At 43.3% G+C, this 19,892-nt stretch overlaps 1 protein-coding gene across 3 annotated transcripts in view; it reads left to right on the top strand.

The window, feature by feature from the left end:
• LOC135911136 (heat shock factor protein-like) overlaps positions 1-19,892 on the top strand; it is a 119,082-nt gene that overhangs the window by 98,188 nt on the left and 1,002 nt on the right. For all 3 annotated transcript variants that reach the window (XM_065443302.1, XM_065443296.1, XM_065443284.1), the window contains one exon: positions 9,294-9,333. In XM_065443302.1, coding sequence (XP_065299374.1) covers positions 9,294-9,333 — 40 coding nt within the window. The remainder of the gene's footprint in view (positions 1-9,293; positions 9,334-19,892) is intronic.

Raw genomic sequence — 19,892 nt, 5'->3', positions numbered from 1 at the left:
CTCGTAGCGTCTATGCAAGTAAGCATTGAGAGAAATGTTTTTTCGAATAAAGAAACGTCTTTCAAGAAGCTTCAAAGCGTACCGGCATATCCTATTGCAATACATGCACACATTATTGCCTCAGTCAAGGCATTGTTTAAATGTAATCATATGAGCACCACTGTTTCAATACACGAAGTGTGGTAATTTGGGAATTTCGAACTTGAATATTAATGCACAGCGCCTTTGAAGAGCAACGATATACAGTTGCCGACCGTTTATTCGGACCTCACGTGGACTGCGGAAATGTCTGAATAAACGGGTGTCCGAAAAAGCAGATTAAGAAAAAAAAAAGAAATCCTTTATTTCCATGCACTTATTCAAGTTTGGCAGTAGGCTTGAAGAAATCATGAATGCGCCGTTGCACGCTGTTTCATTTACACGCAATCCGATAAGCCTGAATCTCGGAGAGGGTTGTACGGTCACTATAGGCAGCTGAAAGCACAGTCACTGCTTGTGCACGCTCCGCATGCTACGGCAGCGTAGCACATGGTGCGTCATCTTCCGACTCGGAGTCATCGTCCGGCGGTGCAGCAGAAACCTGACGAATGATCTCGCCGTCATCGAGTTCTGCGCATGTCAGTACAGCAGTGTGAGCACCTGTGAAAATGTCAAATGAGACGGTGTCCGGAACCACTGCACTGCACAGGTCTCGGCAGAACACTTTCGGCGTCAGTAGGGTGCACGTCGGAAGGCGACAAATTTTAGGCCTTCCGGCACCCGCTTGCCGGCGTTCCCCAGCGCAGTCTGCGCGGGCACTGTCGGTGCCATTAGACACTTGATGCGATGTTTCCGTATGCCGCATTGCATCACCGCAACCTCGACACAGCACACAAAGCAAACATCACCACGCTGTCAAGCCTATACCACTCGCACAAACGAAAAACATGGCCTATTTGCAGCATCGTGCACGAATTAACAAACAAATCAGCTGCTGGATTGTCTTGTTGACATGGCTTACTGAGCTGAGACGGGAACTGCTGTAGCCACGAACCAGGCAGAAACGATGATGATAAGTGGGGATTTGCAGTAGCGCCACTTCGTGGGGCAGCAAGGAGGCTCCGTACAAAACAAAAATGGCTTTCAGCAAGTCGAACCATGCACCGGTCAGAGTCGGTGCATGGTGCTCTCGATCGAGTTGGCTCAAGGAGTGTCCAAAAAATCAGACGAGAGGTTGCAAGGTGTCCGAACTTTTGGCTGTTGTTATACATTATGGTCTATGGGGAGAATGGCGGTGCCGCGAAGCAGACCGAATAATCGAGCATGTCCGAATTTTTGGAGTCTGAAAAATCAGTTGGCCACTGTATGCTCTTGATGTTTTCTACCATGAACAAAAAAAAGAATGCATAAGTCGCTTTGCATAGCAGTGTGTGTTAACAGCTTTAAATAAAATGCAGTTCACATGGAGAGAATAAATTTTGTTGCCCAGCCTCTCATCTGGGCAGAAGTTTAACTGCTTAATATGTAATCCTATGAGCTGTCCACCCACTGCTCCCAGAAAGCTTCAGTTGGCATAGAGCCGGAGTTAATATATATCATGCAGAGCCTTCCTGCTGTGTTTGATTACCTCCCGAGAACTAGTACGAGTAATATGGCAACAAGAAAACTTCCGGAAAGTGTGCGCATGCACAGTAAGCATGGTGCGATCAGTGTATTGTGAGGAGCCACACTTGCCAGTAATTCAAAGGCAGTTTTATTCTCTTATGTTCTATAACTATACAGTTGACTCACTATAACTCAAGCCTATGATTTGAAATTCTGGCCTATTCAAAAATGTTTCAAAATTTTCGCTAGATTACTATGAGATGATATTCAATAAGATATTAATACTAAGAATGTGCCTTTAATAAGAGTGGCTGTTGTGTGCATTTTGAAGGGCACTGCTACAATGTGGTGCCACCAACCTAGTCATCACAATACAGGTAACTCTCGTTAAGATGAATTCGGTTAACCGGAATTCTCGGATATTCTAAACTGTGTGGGAACGTTTGGTTGGCTTTCCATAGACTCACTAAAAAAATCCGCTTAATAAGCTTGGAATGGTGAACAGCAAAAAATGGATAATTTCATCACTTTCATAGGACAAATACAGTGTTTTCTTCCTCAATGACATGTCAGTCATTTTGAGCTAGTTTTATCAAATCAAATCAAATCAAAATTTTATTCATCTTCATTTGGTACATAGGTTTTAATTTCCTGTCCAACCTAAGCACAGCGTGCTTGTTGGTTGTTCAGGCAGCACAGTGAATCATTGAATGTGTACCACAAAACAATGAAGTAAGGCATACTAGTACATACTAAGCATATTATACAAAATTATAGAGACATAATTAGTACAACTCGAGCAAAATTAAAACTAAGTAAATAAATAAATAAAGGACATCATAATAGCTTTACAATGAGCCATATCACAACTCACAGAACATCTAAGGAGCAAACCCAGGAAAGCAACCTTCTACATGCAAGAGGCCATCAGTGATTTATCTGCAAAGATGAGCACCATTTCCTTATTGATTTTGTCATTTTTCATTTAGTTTTGAAATTTCCAAGCGCTTCTCCAAGTTCATTAAATATCTGTGGCACGTAATATCACCTTATTTTTTTCCTGTAATGTGTAAAGCATCGTGGCTTAATGTATGTTTCTGTCTTTCTTAGGGCAATGTTCTTTTTGACAGGTACTTTGAAATCCTTTGCATAGTAATGACGTGTGAGCACAGTGTAATAAAATAGTTCATGCATTTCTAGTATGCCGAGCCTATTATTCCTCCTTGTCAGCCTGTTGCAGCATAGTTCCGTAGGTTACACTGTTTACTATTCTTTTAATTATGTGGTTTACGGCTCCGATTTTGTGATCAGAACAAGTTCCATACAATGCAATACCGTAGGTTATAACAGATTCAGCCAGCCCCATGTATATGGTGCGCCTCAAGTACATCGTAGTTTTACTTTTTAGGTTGTACATCATCGCAGACACAGCTCTAAGCCTGTTACATATATACTGCACATGATCATTCCATGTTATATGCTCATCAAATATTATTCCGAGATACCTGATTGCATGTTCAAATGGTATGGCATTACATGTGCACGGAGGGCAATGTGAGTTATGTAAAAAGAGTCTCCCTTAGGAGCATTCGTTTGTGTGTGTTTCTAAAACAGATAAGCTTTGTTTTTTGCCGATTTAACTACAATGAATTTTGCGTCAGCCAATCTATTATCCTGCACACATCTTGTTGAAACACTTTGCACCCAAGATCTAGATCAGTGAGTTCTAGTGCTAATGCTGTGTCATCTGCATATTGGAAGATTCTTGATCTTAAATTGAAAAAACCCATTTCAGACACATAGATATTAAATAGTGATGGGGCCAGAGTACTTCCTTGCGGAACACCAAATTTTATTGCTTTAAATTCACTGTATTTGTTTTCAATTCTAACACACTGTGATCTGTCTGTGAAATATCCCTCAAGGAATTGATGAAATCGGCCCCTGAAACTTAAATTGTCCAGCTTTTGCAACAATAAGGCGTGATCAAAAGTATCAAATGCCTTTGATAGGTCTAAAAACAATGCTAGCATAAGGTGATTAATTTCTATTGCGGTGTTAACGTAATCTGAGAATTCTTCTAAGAGCGTAGTTGTTTTCTGGTCCTTTGTGAACCCATATTGTGCTGGGTTATTTAATGAACATTTATCGCAGAAAGACTGCATAACGGATGCCACATGCTTTTCCTAAATATGAGCCAGGGCAGGTATAATAGAAATCGGTCAATAGTTTGCGCAGTCGCTTTTCTTTCCACTTTTGTACACAGGTCTCACTATCGAAGTTTTCAATTCTTTGGGCATCATTCCGGTTTCTAATATTCCATTTAGTATTTTGAGAATCACATATTTTAGTTTGTTAAAGTTGTAGTACAGATCTCGTACGCGGATCTTATCAAAACCTGATGGTTTGAACATCTTCATTCTACTTATTATATTCCATAGCTCAGCTTCTGTTATTTCAGAAAGGTACGCTGTCTGTGCGCATGAAAGTATTGGCTTATATTCAATACGATTCGTACCATGAGCAATGCGCAGCTTATCTGTTGTGTGAATGAGTCTCGTTCAACAGTTCACACAATGACTGTGTTTCTTCTTCCTTTGGAAAGTTTTTGTCGATGACCTCCTCAATCGTAGCGTGTTTGACGCGGCCCATTAAACTGTTTGCCAATTTCCATGTTTTTCTTCCATCATTCCTGTTTAGCATAAACTGCTGGGATAGGTATCTTCTTTTTGCCTGTCGCGTTTTGGCTGTTACAAGATTTCGCAATATGCAAAATTCCTGCCTAAGTGCGGCATTTTCAGGGTCCTTTCTACAGTTCTACCAAGCTTTATCCTTCAAGTAACGCAACTCCATGATATCCTGCGTTATCCAATTGTTGTCCGATTTTCTTTGCTTTATTTTGATAGCTTTGGATGACGTCTTGTATATGAGGTGGAACTTTTCGAAAAATTTATTATATAGCCTCATATAATCCAGAGGTAATATAGCATTCCAGTTTGTGTTCTGAATAGCTTTGTCTATACTCCTGTTGTCTAAAATCTTCCTGATTCTATGTCTGATGTTCGCATTGCCTTCGTGGTTACAAGTTTCAATGTAACGACTCCTGATGAACAGTGTCTGTTTGCTATGGAGGCAATTATGTGGCCGATGCGTGATGTAGTTATCTTGGAACCTGAAAATTCTTCTCTTGTACAGTTATTAATAAGGTTAACTAAGCCAAATTCAGCCAGTAGCTCTAAATAGTCTCTAACTACTCTCTTTGAATTTAGCATTATATATATATTTAGATCTCCCGCTAAAATAAACTGCTTCTCATTCATATATTTTTTAGGAGTGAGGTTAGTTCTTCGAGGAATAAAGGAATGTTCATGCTAGGTAGTCTGTATATTGCACATACAATGTAAGTTGTATCCATCCTGCTAAGAGAGACAGCCACCATTTCTGCGTTTTCTATGGATACCTGAATTTCATATGACAACCAGGTATTGCTCACAAACACGACCACCCCTCCTCCTTTTCTGTTTTCTCGAGACCAAGCGTAACGAGAGTATCCAGCAAGGCTGTAAAAGCTTTGTCGAGTTGCATCAAGATTAACCTCTGTCAAGACAATTACATCTTCTCTTGTCTGCCGAGTGTTTACATAAGCACATAACTGGTCCCAGTTTTTCTTTATGCTTCGTATGTTTATATGTTATAAACTTAGCTCCTGCTTAAACTGTTCTTCCTTAATGAACTGATTTATATGAGAATCGCACTCAGAAAAAGACGTGAACTCTGCCATTAGTTTATTTTTTCCAAATCGTTTTCTGTTGCAATGATCATAGCAGGACTTCCTTCGTTGTGCCTTGTGAAATTCTGCCATTGCGCATTCAGACAAATTTACAGCCCTGCTGTCTGCCCCTCTGTCTGCTCAGCCAAAACACCTTCTTTTGCGCTCGTGTCAAGTTTTCGTTTATGTGCATGCCATCAGATCGGAGCGCGTATTTCTTTGAAATCCACAGATCACGATCAGCTAATTCCTTAAATCTGACAATGATTGTGGGTATCTTCTCTTTTAGCCTGTGAATGGCCTTCAGTGAGTGACGTTCGACTGTGTATTTCCAGCTTGGCACTAAGCCCCGCTAGAACCTTATACAGATCTTCGCCCTGTTTGTACTGAACGCCATGTACCTCGATGTTTTTCCGCCTCGAGTACTGTTCAGCACTCTCGACGTTATCCATCAGGCCTTGCAATTTCATTGTATTTTTCTGCCATCTTTCGCGTCAGCTCTGCTGACGTGCAATGTCCTTCTGCAATGTCCTTCTCTTGCCTTACGGTGGTGGCCATAATTTCGTCATATTTATGCGACAGCAGTTCCATAGATTTTTCTATTCCTTCTGTTGTCATGCTATGTCTGCCTGCCTTTTTTTCCATCTCCTAGTTGGCCCAAGACTGCCACCATCTTTTGGCTAATGTCCTCAGTCAGCTTTGTAACATGACTCATTTGATTTTTCTTTCCTTCCTTCCCTTCCCCTCTGCCTTCCGTGTCACTGGTTTCTGGCGTTTCTTCCTCTGATTCCTGCTTTCTACAACTGTCACACATCCAGCCGTCGATTTCGCGTGGTCCCGTGTTTTTGAAAGCCTTTTAGTCATTCCCGAACATTTGCCCGCGTGGTAACTTTATTGCATTTGGAACAAGATATACTCTCGGATCTTTTTCAAACAACTTTGAACACTTTGTACAATCTCGCGGCGACATGGTTCGAGACAGGAGTGCAGTCCAGTGGAGCAAAAACAAAAACGACCGATCCCACCAAATAGGCGCCTCTTACCTAGAAGTAAGCAGCAAAGATCAGCACGTTGGTCGACGCTCCATCGGACTCCACTTTGAGTTGGCTTGGAAAGTAACAGCACAGAAAGTGAGATCTGCCAATCTAGCTGTGACGTTTGATGGTACTTGGCAGAAACGAGGCCACAAGAGTCATAATGGCATAAGCACAGCCATTTCTTTGGAAACAGGGCTTTGCCTAGACATTGAAGTTCTGTCCAACTATTGCCAGAGTTGCACTACACGCAAGCCATTGGAAAGCGAAGAGGAGGAAGAAATACGGCAAGCTTTTCATATGCCAGTGTGTGAAAAAAAATGTACATTGCCCAGCACATGCCATGCAGACTAATGCTGCTTTGAGGAAATGAAAGAGGGCCGAGTCCTACAGTACTCCACTGAGGTTTACAACCTTCCTCAGCAGTAGCGACAGCAAGGCTTATATGGCTCTGTCAGTGGCAAAAGTGCATGAAAGTGTGCCCATCATAAAAGAAGACTGCACCAACCATGTAGCCAAGTGGCTTGAGACTGCCTTGCGAAAGCTGAAAATGCCATGAGGGCAGAAGCTTACAGATGCAGTCATTCAGAAGCTACAGAGCTACTTTCAAGTAGCCATCACTGCCAACAGAGGAAGTGTGCGTGGAATGTATTGTGCAATCTGGGCATCATTCTTCCATTCATGCTCAGCGGATACCGCCAAGAGCCACAAGTTTTGTCCGGATGGAGAAGATTCCTGGTGTAAATTCAAGCGGGCAGAAGCGTTAGGTCAGGCAGTTCCAGCACCCGCCCATATTCTCGCAAACAGCCAAGGTGAGACAATGCTGCCCGTGTACAGAAGGCTGACAGAAGAACAGCTACTCACTCGCTGTGTCAAGGGAAAAACTCAGAATAGAGTCGAATCATTGAACAGCAAGATTTGGCTGTTGTGCCCAAAGACGAGGTTTGCCTCGCGCACAGTCGTGGAAATGGCAACAGCACTCACTGTTTTGTGGGATAACCAAGGGCACAAAGGCTATGAACAAGTTCTGCAGGAACTATGAGTGCTTCCCTCCAGGAAACTAGTTGTGCTGAGCAAAGATTGTGACAGAAGAAGGAACTCCAGTATGTCAATAAATCTGACAGCAGAGGCAAGGTCTCACCGTTGCCGTCTGGCCTAGAAGGCTCGTCTTGAGTGCCGTGCTCACAAAGACTCTGAAGGAACAACACAAGTCACAGCTGAATTCTAAAGTTGTGCACTGGATCTAGATACCCTGGCCTGCATTATGTGTAATGTTTATATAGATTTCAGTGCTACAACACAAAGAACTTTTATAACTTTCAGTTGTGTTTTTCTCAGCTTCATGTTTTTGGCCAAACATGGCTTTCGTGCACGACATTTGGTGTACTTATTGTGGTCCAATCAAGACCAAATTTGGTGTGCATAATCTTTACGATGTGTAGAATGCATTTATCTAGGTTTTAATGCAATCCGTTTATTTTTAAGAATAGAAATGTTAAATACACTGAGGTACCAGCCACTGATAACAATGCACCAGATACGAAATTCTCTCAAAACGTAGCGAATTGCATTATCTTGGTTATCAGCTCTCAGTGGAGTTTTAGGGACAAGAAAAGCCATTTTGCACTGCTATATCATGCCAACTTCTAGGTGCAATAGTTGCACAAGCATGCATTGTTTATCACTTATGCATGGCACTTGGGACATGAAAGCATCGAGCTATCACAAAACTAAAAACAGATTTGGAATGAGGATATTAAGCTATATAAGTGGTATAATATTCATTTGCCTAGCATTAATATTTAAAAAGAAAGGTTTCTGAGGAGTGTCTCCTCTTAACGGAACCCCACTACCACAATTCTTAGTTGAGCTCAGAGAACGCATCAGTGCTGCAGTGCAGAGAATTGACATGACTGTGCTACAAAATGTATGGAATGAGCTCGATTATTGTCTGGACGTGTATCGTGTCACAAAAGAGGCACATATTGAATATTTGTAGAGGGTGTCTAAATTTGGTGAGTTTGGGGTTCTTTTCATAAATATCATGTGCGTACGTGTAAAACTTTTGAAAATATAGCATTTTCAAAATGAATGAATCATTAATGCTAGCCCTGTGTAATTGGCACAGTAGCACGACCTCGTTAATCTGTTCAGGACAGGAACTTCAGAAACGTTCATACAAAATGGTAGTACTATTTAACCTAAAAAGAGATATACACCTACCTACCTTTAAGAAATAAACCAGATCTGCGCAGCAGGAGGCACCATAGATGTGAGTTTTCTTCTTTGCACGGAGTGACAGGGAGAGTCCCATTTTGTTTGTAGATGTGTCGCCACACCTCCGATTTTTATTTATTTTTTCAACCAATTTGTCTAGGTGCTTAATAGCTTGATCTTTATGATGGTGCTTTTTGCCATGGTCTGCTATGTGAATTATGAAAATTGCCGAGCTATTTGCTTTGTTGTTTTTGGCCATTATATTACTATCCATTGAACGACTATACTGAAAGACACTCTGAAGTGAGAGCTCTACTAGGCCAATAAAGAGGAATGTCATGAGTACTGTCTTTCTTAAACTTTATCCTCTTTGAAATCTCCGCCTAGCTATAGAGCTGCCAGTTACACCCTCAGCTAACTTGTTTCCGTTACATTCGTCTCTCATCATGTAGCACTGACTTTCTTAACATGTTTTACTCTGGGAGCATAATATGTGCATGTTGTTTGTTTGTTTGTTTGTTTGTTTGTTTGTTTGTTTGTTTGTTTGTTTGTTCAAAGTGTGGGTGAAACTTCCGCACTTTTCGTTATCCACAACAGCAAAGCAATATTTCTGTTTAAATGTGTGTTGACTGCCTTTTGCTTGAAAGGTAAACAACTAAGTATGTGAAGTTGTGCTGTCTGCATTTCAGGAATTGGCTACTGAAAACAGGTCTATTTCAGACACCATAGGTAAGTTCGTCTATCACCTCTGTTTATTGCATATTTTCTTGATGTCAGCATGGAATGTGTAGTGAAGAGAATTAAAATGTACCTGGTAACTTTGTTAGTTGCTACTTTCGATGTAAAGCATGTTGCACCTTATGGCTACAGGGTACCAGGCTTATGGAAGCTTAGAAACTGTAGAGCTTGTAGAGATTATTCTTGGGAGCTATCTAAATGTTGCTATGTCTTGCTACACTGGGAAAGACACTAAAAGAAAATATTATGCTGAGTTAGATCAATAGATTATTCAATGAGAACTCTATCATACTTTTCTGTTTGCCTATGTATCACTGTTGTATAGATGTCATAGATGCATAGATATTGTAGAATTGCCACCGAAGGTCAAGCTGATGCCCTCAATTTATATCATTGGACAATTTGACATAATCCCCACATGACCTCCCTCTGTGCCACACTCTGTGAATCAGCCAGTGCTGACGTCACGAGAGAGGTACTATAATCCAAAATTGGTGGTGCGACTCCTATTTCTTTAACTTAGTCATTTTCCTGCTTCCATAAGGCTGCGTTCGGCAAATTCATTATTACAAGCTGCATTTACATGAATGTGACAGAAGCATATTGTATTAACTTTCAAGTGTATTACATCTCATGTAAACAAGGTAATTCGCTAGGAAGGCATATTGCATCAAATCCTTAAATCTAAAATCCCTAAATCTAAATCCTAAAATCCCTAAATCAAATCCAGAATCTAAATCCTTAAAATGCCGCAAAGTAATTCTCACCAATGTTTTAAAAGCAATCAATGCCGCACCGACTTAAAGTATGACACATTTTCGCATGTCTTCAACCACGCAGCCGTGCTCTCACTTTCCTTCCAAAGCTATATTTTCGATACCAAAGCACACACAGTAAAACCACTAATAGCTATTAGTCTTGGATGTTCCACCCGGTTGCATGTGTTGAAGCACGTCGTGCGAAAGGACGCTCCGACTATCCTGCAAAACCAAATATACACGAAACACTCCCGCGCACACGAAAAAAGAGAGAGAGAGAGAAAAAAAAGAAAGCTACCCAATTATTATTTTAAGTCTTTTTTTTAAATCACCCAATCAAAAACAGAAGCAAGCTCAAAGCATGCACAAAAAACATGATTTTGTCACTGCCACAGAGCCCTGGAAAAACAGTGGAGGTAGTTTTCTTGGCGTGGTCGATTTTTTTCACTCTGCAGCGATTCACTGGAACTTAAGATTTTTTGCGGCCAACCAGAAAGTTCTGTGTGCAAGTATCATGCAGCTGTTGTTGATGTCAAGGGTCGATTGTCACGGCGTCACGGGCATTACCTCTCGTTGATTACATAACGAGGGTCTCGAATCTGGCAACATTGATGCCTTCAGGTAGCATATGTGGGTTTATTGACCAGTTGCCTTCACCCGAAAGGATCACATTCTCGTGGCGCCTGCGGCAAGAAGGACGTTCCACGTTCGCCGCCAAGGTCTGTGAGTGGTGGCGCTGGCTAATACTCCCAGGGTTCTACTAGGACACATAAATACCCAAGAACGTGGATGGGAAAATGGCGCCACGGTAGCTCAATTGGTAGAGCATCGCACGCGAAATGCGAAAGTTGTGCTTTCGGTTCCCACCTGCAGCAAGTTGTTTTTTCATCCACTTTAAGTTCCATTAATTTATCGTTTCTTTATTTCATTTATTGAGCACAAGTAATTTCCCCTATGTTGTCCTTGGTGTCAGTGTTTGTTGCTTCTTATGATACGACTAATAGAGATCGGGCCCCTCGGTTACCCCCTTTCTTCTCGTTGATATATATATATATTCCAAATCCAGCGTGGCTCTGTAGAGTGTAGGATTCCACAGAGCCATGCGAGCCATGTGGCGAGTCATCGAAGTTGACCCGCCGGTTGTCCATTATCTTGAGTCCTGTAGTCGCCACTAGTGTCAGCAGACTGTGACGGATCCTGGGGCCCACGCACCGCAAAGCACCCTTTTGGGGGCAAGCTCTTCTTGCTGCAGAGAGACCATGAAGGCCTGGCAAATCAACCAACAATGCACGGGGTGCTGAACGTGGCCAGCCCTGCTGCCCTAATCTCCAGTTCTACGAAGGAAGTTCATGGTCGGTTAGCGCTGTCATCCTCGCTGGTTCTCGGAAGGGCGCCACCGCCGCGGGTCGATTGAAGCACCTGGAGCAGGCTGAAATAGCTTTGCAGAGCAGTACCCCTGCAGGCCAATTGTAACACCACGTAGCGGACTGCAGCTGCATGCAACTGCAGCATTTGCTTTGTGCATGAGAGGGCTAAAGTGCGTGCTCACGCTCATATTGTCGTGAGATGAAATGGCAAGCAATCAGTTCCAAGTGAATGATTGTTTACTGTTCGTTTTTGCAGCAGCTACCACACACACTTCGTCCTTGGACTCCAGCATTACTAGCACATAGCATTACCCCTCCCTCCACCCCCCCCTCCCCCCCCCAAAAAGAAAAGAGACTTTGTCTCGTTGCAACTGCACGAAAGTTAAGCAAAAAAAGTTGGGGGTGGGTTAACTACCACAGGTAGAAAATTAAAGAAATTAGAAAGACAACAAGCATGCAGACGGACTGCACCACAAAGTTTGTGAATGGGAGTCAGCACTAGTGGTAGGGCTTTATCCTGGTGACGCGAACAATGTCAGAGAAATATGGTCTACGAGAGTGGTGCGATGTTTCAGCTGGGACAACTTCATAGTTGACTTGTGCAATGCAAACCATGTGGGGTCCAAAATAACGGTGTAATAATTTTTCTGGGTGGTCTCGACGTAGAGATCTCGTATTGATTTGGACTCATATGAGATCTCCCAGCTTGTATGTTACGTCTGGTGGTGTATGTTGTATGGACGAGCATCTTGATTTTGTCGAGATAGACGAGATAGAATTTGTTGCCATGCAAGAGGCCGTGCTTCTTCGGCATGCTGAACAAAATCGTCTGTATGTGGCATGGTCGTGTCAGATGAAGTTGGTAGAAGCATCACGTCGAGCATAGTGGTGATGTATAGACCAGACGAAAAGGACGAAGCCTGGTGCTTTCTTCAAGCACAGTGTTATATGCAAATGTCACATACGGGAGCAGTTCGTCCCAATTTTTATGATCCGTGGCGACACACGTGGAAAGCACATCTGCAATCGGTTTGTGGAGATGCTCAATTAACCCGTTGGTCTACGGGTGATACGCAGTCGCCATACAGTGCATTCTTCTACTCAGCTGCGGAATGTCTCGGACCAGCTGTGTGGCAAAGGCCATACCACGGTCTGTGATGATGACAGTGAGAGCACCATGTCGAAGGACGATATTTTTTACAAAGAAGTTGGCTACATCTGAAGCAATAACTCACCGAAGAGCTTGGGTTTCGCAGTATTGAGTGAAATAATCGGTCGTGACAATGATCCAGCAGTTATCAGCTGAACACTTGGAAATGGGCCGAGTGAATCCACCCCAACTTGTTCAAAAGGTGACCAAGGAGGTCGTACAGGCTAAAGCAGACCGGCTGGTTTCATTGGTGGAACTTTGCAATGTTGGCAATCTCGACAACTTCTGACGCACCGCTTCACGGTTTTTGTGAGTTTTCACCAGTAGTACTTCTACTTGATCCTTGCCGGAGTACATGTGAAACCATGATGCTCGAACATTGGTTCGTTATGGCATTCACGTAAAATGTTGACATGGAGAGAAGTAGGAACAATAAGTAGGAGAATGCTTTCCATAGGATGAAAGTTCTGCTTGTATAGGATGTTGCTGTGTAGGCAAAAAAGAGGACAAGTGATGCATGAACTGCCACGGTGGTTGTTGGCGGCGTCCTTCAAGATATTCAATCAAGGGCTGCAGCTTGGATTCTTGGCATTGCTGTTGAGCTAGGTTTAAAGATGGAAGAGTACAAAGAAAACCACAGTCATCAGCATCTAGTGGTGCGGGTTTGATGGCGGCACAGAAGAAACAATTGGCGTCGGTGTGTTTCTGACCAGACTTATAGATGATTGTCACATCAAATTCCTGCAACCGAAGGCTCCATCTTGCGAGACAGCCTGAAGGATCCTTGTGTTTCTCCAGCCAGCAGAGAGAGTGGTGGTTGCTGGGGACATGGAAGGGGCATCCATACAAATGTGGCTGGAACTTCTGGGTAGCCCACACCACCTCCAGACATTCTTTTTCAGTTGCTGAGTAGTTTTTTTCAGCATCAGACAATGTGCAGCTGGCATACAATAACGCGTTCAACACCAGCTTGAAATTGTACGAGTGTCGCTCTGAGGCCAGCATTGCTAGCATCACTATGCACTTCTATGTCGGCCTCTGTGTCAAAGTGACCAAGGATTGGCGGTGTCTCTAGATGTCACGAAGGTTGTGGAAAGCGTTGGACTGTGCCGGGCTCAAACAAATGTGACATTGTTCTTGATGAGGCATTGCAGAAGTTCGGCACTCTCAGGAAAATTTTGCACAAAATAGCGGTACTACACACAAAGCCCTAAAAATGGGCATACATCATGCTTTGTCTTCGGTATTGTCTTCGGTATTTGTCTTTGGTCAGGGTGAGCACCGGTGCTGCTGACATTATGACCCAGAAATTTAAGCTCCTCGCATCCAAAGTGAAATTTTTCGGGCTTCAGAGGCAGGCCGGCGGTGTGGAGGTCCTGAAGAACTGCCTCAAGCTGCTCGATGTGTTGCTCAAACTTGGTGGAAAGAACAACATCATTTAAGTAGACTAAACACGAGTGCCACTTGAGGCACCGTGCGTTGAAATGTCGCCAAAGCGGAACACAATCCAAAAGGGAGGACCTTAAATTCGTAGAGACCATCAGGTGTTATAAACACTGTTTTTTCCTAGTCCCATTCATCAACTTCAACCTGCCAGTACCTGCTAGGTAGATCCATCGAAGAGAAGTAACGGGCATGTCGCAGGCGATCCAAAGGGTCATCAATCCGAGGAAGGGGATAAATGTCATTTTTTGTGATCTTGTTCAGTTTGTGATAACCGACACAAAGTCATAGTGAACCGTCTTTCTTAACTGGTACAACAGGGGAAGTCCAAGGACTTGTCGATGGTTGAATGACATCATCATCCAGCATTTGTTTAACTTCATCACGAATAGCATTCTGTTTGCCCTGCAATATGCGGTAAGCATGTTGGCGAACAGGTTGTACGGTCGAATCTGATTCTGTATTTGGTTAGAGGAGTCTGCTTGACCTTCGACGTGGTGGCAAAACAGTCGCTAAATGATGATAGAATGGAGAGCCTCTCCTTTTCGTGTTGTTCGAGCTGTGGATTGACGTTGGATGTGATTGGTCAACTCCACATCGCTGTGTTCCTGAATCGAGATTGTTGTTACCGAAGCACAGGCATGGACTTGTCCAGTGTCTCAAAGTATGCCTCGCAAAGTGCTTGTATTTGCTACTAAAGTTAGTAACGACGATTGTGGTTTGCCTATTTTGGAGGACTACGAGACCGCATGCAATGCCAACTTCTCGATACAGAAAAATGGTGAGGTTACCTTCAGCAATGCCTATATCTAGTTGATCTTGTGGGCACTGAATGAGGAAGATTCTACTTCAAGACGATACCGTTACATGGTCATCTACTATGCGTAAAGCCGTGCGATGATGTTCATCCTCCACATTTGAATCCAAAGAAACATAGAAAAATTCGCGAGTAAGTCACGCAGATTAATGGTCGCCCCATATTCCTGAAGAATATCCATACCCAATATAACCAGCAGAGAACACTTGGGCAGCACAAGAAAAGGTGCCATGAAAGTCGACTTACAGATTGCGAGTCTGGCGGTGCACGGGGTGTCTACCAACTTGGAAAACCGGGGATTCTCAGGAATTTTGAGTAGTCAGGGAAAACTCAGGGAACTTGTGCTTCTATCAGGGAAAATTATACCCCTGTCACATTTGGAGTTTTAATGTCATTCGAATCAAATGGCATTCGGTGGAACGAATGTCATTCGCCCACGGAGGTGCTACACTAGAAAAATTAATGTCATCTGGTGGCGATATCAATGGTGATCATACCGAAAAGACGTGGCGACTAAAATAGAACAAGATAGGTATGAAGTGCTTGCATAAGCAATCCATATATTTAAAAATACCTTTAAGACGTCGCTTCACTGAAAAAAAAAAAAATTTAGTAATGCGTATATAAAAAAAGTATTATTTCCGACTACGTGGCCACTATAAGCCAAAACAAGGCTTAGCCACCTGAGTAGCCAATAAATTGAAAACAAGTAAAATGGCCGACATGGCGACGCTGGACGACGACGCTAAGTTGCAGTAGGTGAAGCGATTAGTTGCTGTGTACTTTGCATTATGAGCAAGGCGTAATAATCAGAGGAAACGATTAGACGTTCTATGGCCGACGAGCAGAGTGGCGGCGGCATGGGCGGCGGCCAGACGCTGCTGAGCTGGAGAGTAACAACATTTTGCGACAGCCTGCCGTGCAGATTTTGTCTCTTTAAAATAACAAGTCAATTAAAACACGCAAAAGTTATTATTTCTTTACGAGTACGGCTTTCAATTTGCAAACGCTCTGTCCTGTATTGCTTTGTTTCTGGGGTTGAGAGTACACATTCGCTCCGAGTGCGAAGCCAAATGAGTTTCTCGAACTCATTCGATTGCGCAAGTCATTCAATGCTAATGTCATTAAATATCGCTGTGTAGCAGCCGAATAATTTCATTCGATGCTAATGCCATTCAGTTCGAATGACATTAAAACGCCCAGTGTGACAGGGGTATTAGCTGTAATTTTATTGAATGGGGCGAAATTCGTGGTAATGCTGGCTCGAGTAACACACAGGAATTGTACCGAATTGTCTTTGACGCCCTGTTGTCGGCTGGAGGAGTTGCCAGTGTACAGTCAATGACCGACTTTCCGAATGCCCGATAATTTGGACGGCTTTGCGATACCACCATGTACACCATAGAGTAACACCATGTATAAGGACGTATGAAATTTCGGACACAAGAACCATTCGCCGTCTGATTTTCCAGACTTTTTGCTGTGACCGCGCATACAAAACAGCATTAATCAAAGCCACCACTGCCGCCATTTTGATTATCTCGCCGCCTCGAACCGGCGCTCTCCTGCACAGATCCCCTGGCAGCCGTAGCTACCACTGCGGCAACGCTAGGCCTAGCCACTTCGACGTTCACTATTAAGCTTCTTGCCATTGGGTGTCGTGATTGTCATTGAAAGAATTCGTCGCTGACAGCAATGGCACTGACTCCCCCTTTGTGGTCCTCGTGATTAGCTTAGAAGTTGTAAAGCACAATGCAATGCATAATGCCAGTTCCCGAAAGTCAGCTTCGCCTCTGTACAGAAATGTTACTTGGTGAAGCATACGCAAAAGTATTGCAGTAAAGCATAAGCGTGGGAAGGGGCTATTGCTAAGGGACACAGTACGTATTATTTAAATATACACGCGCGCACCCAGTATCTCCTGTCACAGTACGAGCACCGATATGCCTAATACATGTACCGAAAGGCCTTCAAACCGTTTTCAAATGTGCCTGTGGCGGTTTGAGCCCTTAGGGGCAGTAAAAAACATGCATTCATTCTTTCCAACTGGCCGATTTTTCGGACGTTTTCGTGACCCCTAGGGAGTTTGAAAATTCGGACATTGACTGTGCAACTGACCAAGAAGATGCTTCAAAGAGAACAGAAAGGACCTACACATTGAGGAATGAACGGGAAAGGAAGCATGCTGCTGCCGTTTTGAAGGAGCTTGAGCTCAAAAAGCAGTGTTGGCTGATGCCAAGATGCAGTTGACCCTCATCCAAACCAAAATAAACTCTTTAAAACAGTGAAACACAACACTTAGGTTTCGTGTGCATGCTGAGAGTATGTCAGGACTGTTGAGGTTGATTTACAAGCTGTTGAGAGAGAATCTCAATTGTGACAAAGTTTTGGGCCTCGTACCAATGAGCTTGCTATCAGTTGATAGAAATAGCTCATATTCGAAAATATTTGCTTCTGTATGCATCTCCTTTCTATTCGTGTTTGAGAATGTCCGACTTGATTTGCAATTTTTTTCGCAGATATTTTATTCGCTGTGCATTTTACTAACCCCTCCCTTCTATTCTCTTTTTGAATAACATAAACACTACTCCTTGGTATTCAGACTGGATTATGTCGTTTTCTTTAAATGTTTTTTACATGCTTACTAGAAATGACAGCATCGAGCAATATGGTTTCAGCCCGTCTTGACATAAAACATAGTTCTGCATCACTCAGGGAATCTTGCAAAGGCACTCAGGGAATTTAGAAATGTTAACTTGGTAGACACCCTGGGTGCATCGTCCAATGGGTGACATGGTGGGGGATGGAGACCCAGTATTAGCAGCCCGTTCAATTTTCAACTAATCGAAATTAATATCGTGAATGCACAGGGTAAAAATAATATTGCACCGTGTGAATTGTCTGGAGAAGTGAGCTATGTAAGGCAAGATGAGTGGAGAAGTAGTGTGGTTGCAAATAAGTAGCTTGCAGCTTGGTTGTGAATTTCCTGTGTGTAGAGTTTCCTGTGGCCCACATCTGAGGCGTGATCAGATGTGGGCCGTCCCACGCTGTCAGCACCTTGTGTAGCTTAGTGGCCAGTGAGGCACTCGTAACCGAGTAATCAGCTCCCGTATCGACAGGTGCAGTTACTAAATAACAATCGATAGAAACAGTAATAGCAGCGGAAGTTCTTATGGCGGTTTCGAAGGAAGGCATCAGCGGTATGTCGCGAGGGGGTGACGTTGGCGTAGGGTATTTGACAGTTCTCATGACAGCAGCCTCACCCCCGGAGGTTGCCATTATCAATTTCCTTGGCGCAGGCTTCTGCAGTTGACTCCAGTGGAATAAAAGGTGGGTGGAGTGTGGTTTGGGGGAAGCATGCCGACAAGGTGATGGTGACCACGACTGTCTTTGCTGCGGGGCAGGAGCAAGACTGTTGCTTTCCAAGTATTCCTCGATTTTGTGTGGGTGTTCGCCATAGCACAGGCAACGGGCATCCAGGTGGTATCCCCACAGACCAATCCGTCGGTACTGGCAGTCACAATACAAGTGTCCAGCCTCCCCACAGTGGTAGCACAATGGACTGTTCTTGGGAGCGTGCCACACCATGGACATCCGTGTCCAGGATGAAAGGCTGCTTACAATATACTCCTGTCTGGCTGCGCTACGTGGTGTGGACCGACTTTGTCCTGCACCAGCCTACCGATTGATAGTACGCACATCCAACTTGCACATTTTGAAGCACTATCAATAACTCATTATGAAGCGAAGTAACCAGGAGCGGCCAGGAGTGAGCATGCACTAGCAAGCGTCCATGTGGTCTGACCGTAAGTTTCGCGTGGTTTGAGGCTAACTGAGTGTTCAAAACTAGTCTAAATTAGCGAGACCCGATGGCTACGACACCGATAAGCAAGATGACCAAAGTTTAATTTCTACGCGAGTGGTTGCGGCCAAGCGTGAGCAGACAATAGTTGGCTTCTTCTGGAAATACATAATTATTATTGAAATTCAGAAGCAGATTTTCACTTCAGCCTGTTTATTATCCTGTGTCAATAAATATACACGGTAACATTGGGAAGTCGCACACTGATCCAAACACCCTTCTTGATTGATGTAAGCTGTATCAGCCAATAGCAGCTGCGTATGGGAATCTACTATATTACGAAATAACGTGTCCGGAAAAGAGTGAGGAGCAAGCTTCTGTTGAAAAGAGAGTGTTTGGGTGAAAGGTGACTTTGCCCTCCGCTTGCGAGATCCACACGACACGCATGACTTTGGCTGAGTTGTTCACAGCAATGTATGCTATTCGTGGACTGTGTTTTTCCACTAAGTCCTAAGTGTGGTTCAGGGCCTGTTTATGTGACTTTTTCACAAGGTGAGTACTACTAGTAGGAACCATTGTCATAATCAATAGACCTGTCAGTTAACTAATCCAAGTATGGCCAATCCTCTATATCATTGATCATAGCTTGGCACACGTGGTGGGGGATGGAGACCCAGTATTAGCAGTTTGCGTAATTTGCAACTAATCGAAATTAAGATTATTGTGAATGCACTCATTAGGTAAAAATAATACTACAAGTGTGCATTGTCTCGAGATGTGAGCTATGCAAGGCAAAATGAGTGGTGAATAAGTAGTGTGGTTGCAAATAAGTAGCTTGCAGCTTGGTTGTGAATTTCCGGTGTGTAGAGTTTCCAGTGGTGTAAGCTCAGAAGATAGTAAGTCATAACACACATATTGCAAGCCACAACATGAATAAGTAGTGCTATTTTACTGCAATAAGTAGTTAAGAGCTCGGAGCTCAGCTAGCTGTAGACGAATGGGAGCGGATAAGAAGATGAGACCTGCACAATGCAGAAGACGTGTAGAGACTGGGGCAGTCAGTAGATGTCTTATTACAGTTAGCAAAGGGCAAAAGACCTCCACTAGAGTGGTGCAGCAAGGGGAAAATTTTAGTATTTCTAACAAAAATTTAGCATTTTTTAGGCTTCAATTGCATATTTTCAAACACTAAAGTTGTCAGGTTTGCTTGTGC

The sequence above is a fragment of the Dermacentor albipictus genome, chromosome 1, assembly GCF_038994185.2.
Source record: "Dermacentor albipictus isolate Rhodes 1998 colony chromosome 1, USDA_Dalb.pri_finalv2, whole genome shotgun sequence".
Taxonomy (NCBI): Eukaryota; Metazoa; Arthropoda; class Arachnida; order Ixodida; family Ixodidae; genus Dermacentor; species Dermacentor albipictus.
Note: the sequence above shows the minus strand (reverse complement) of the source record. Positions and strands in the feature narration are given on the sequence as shown.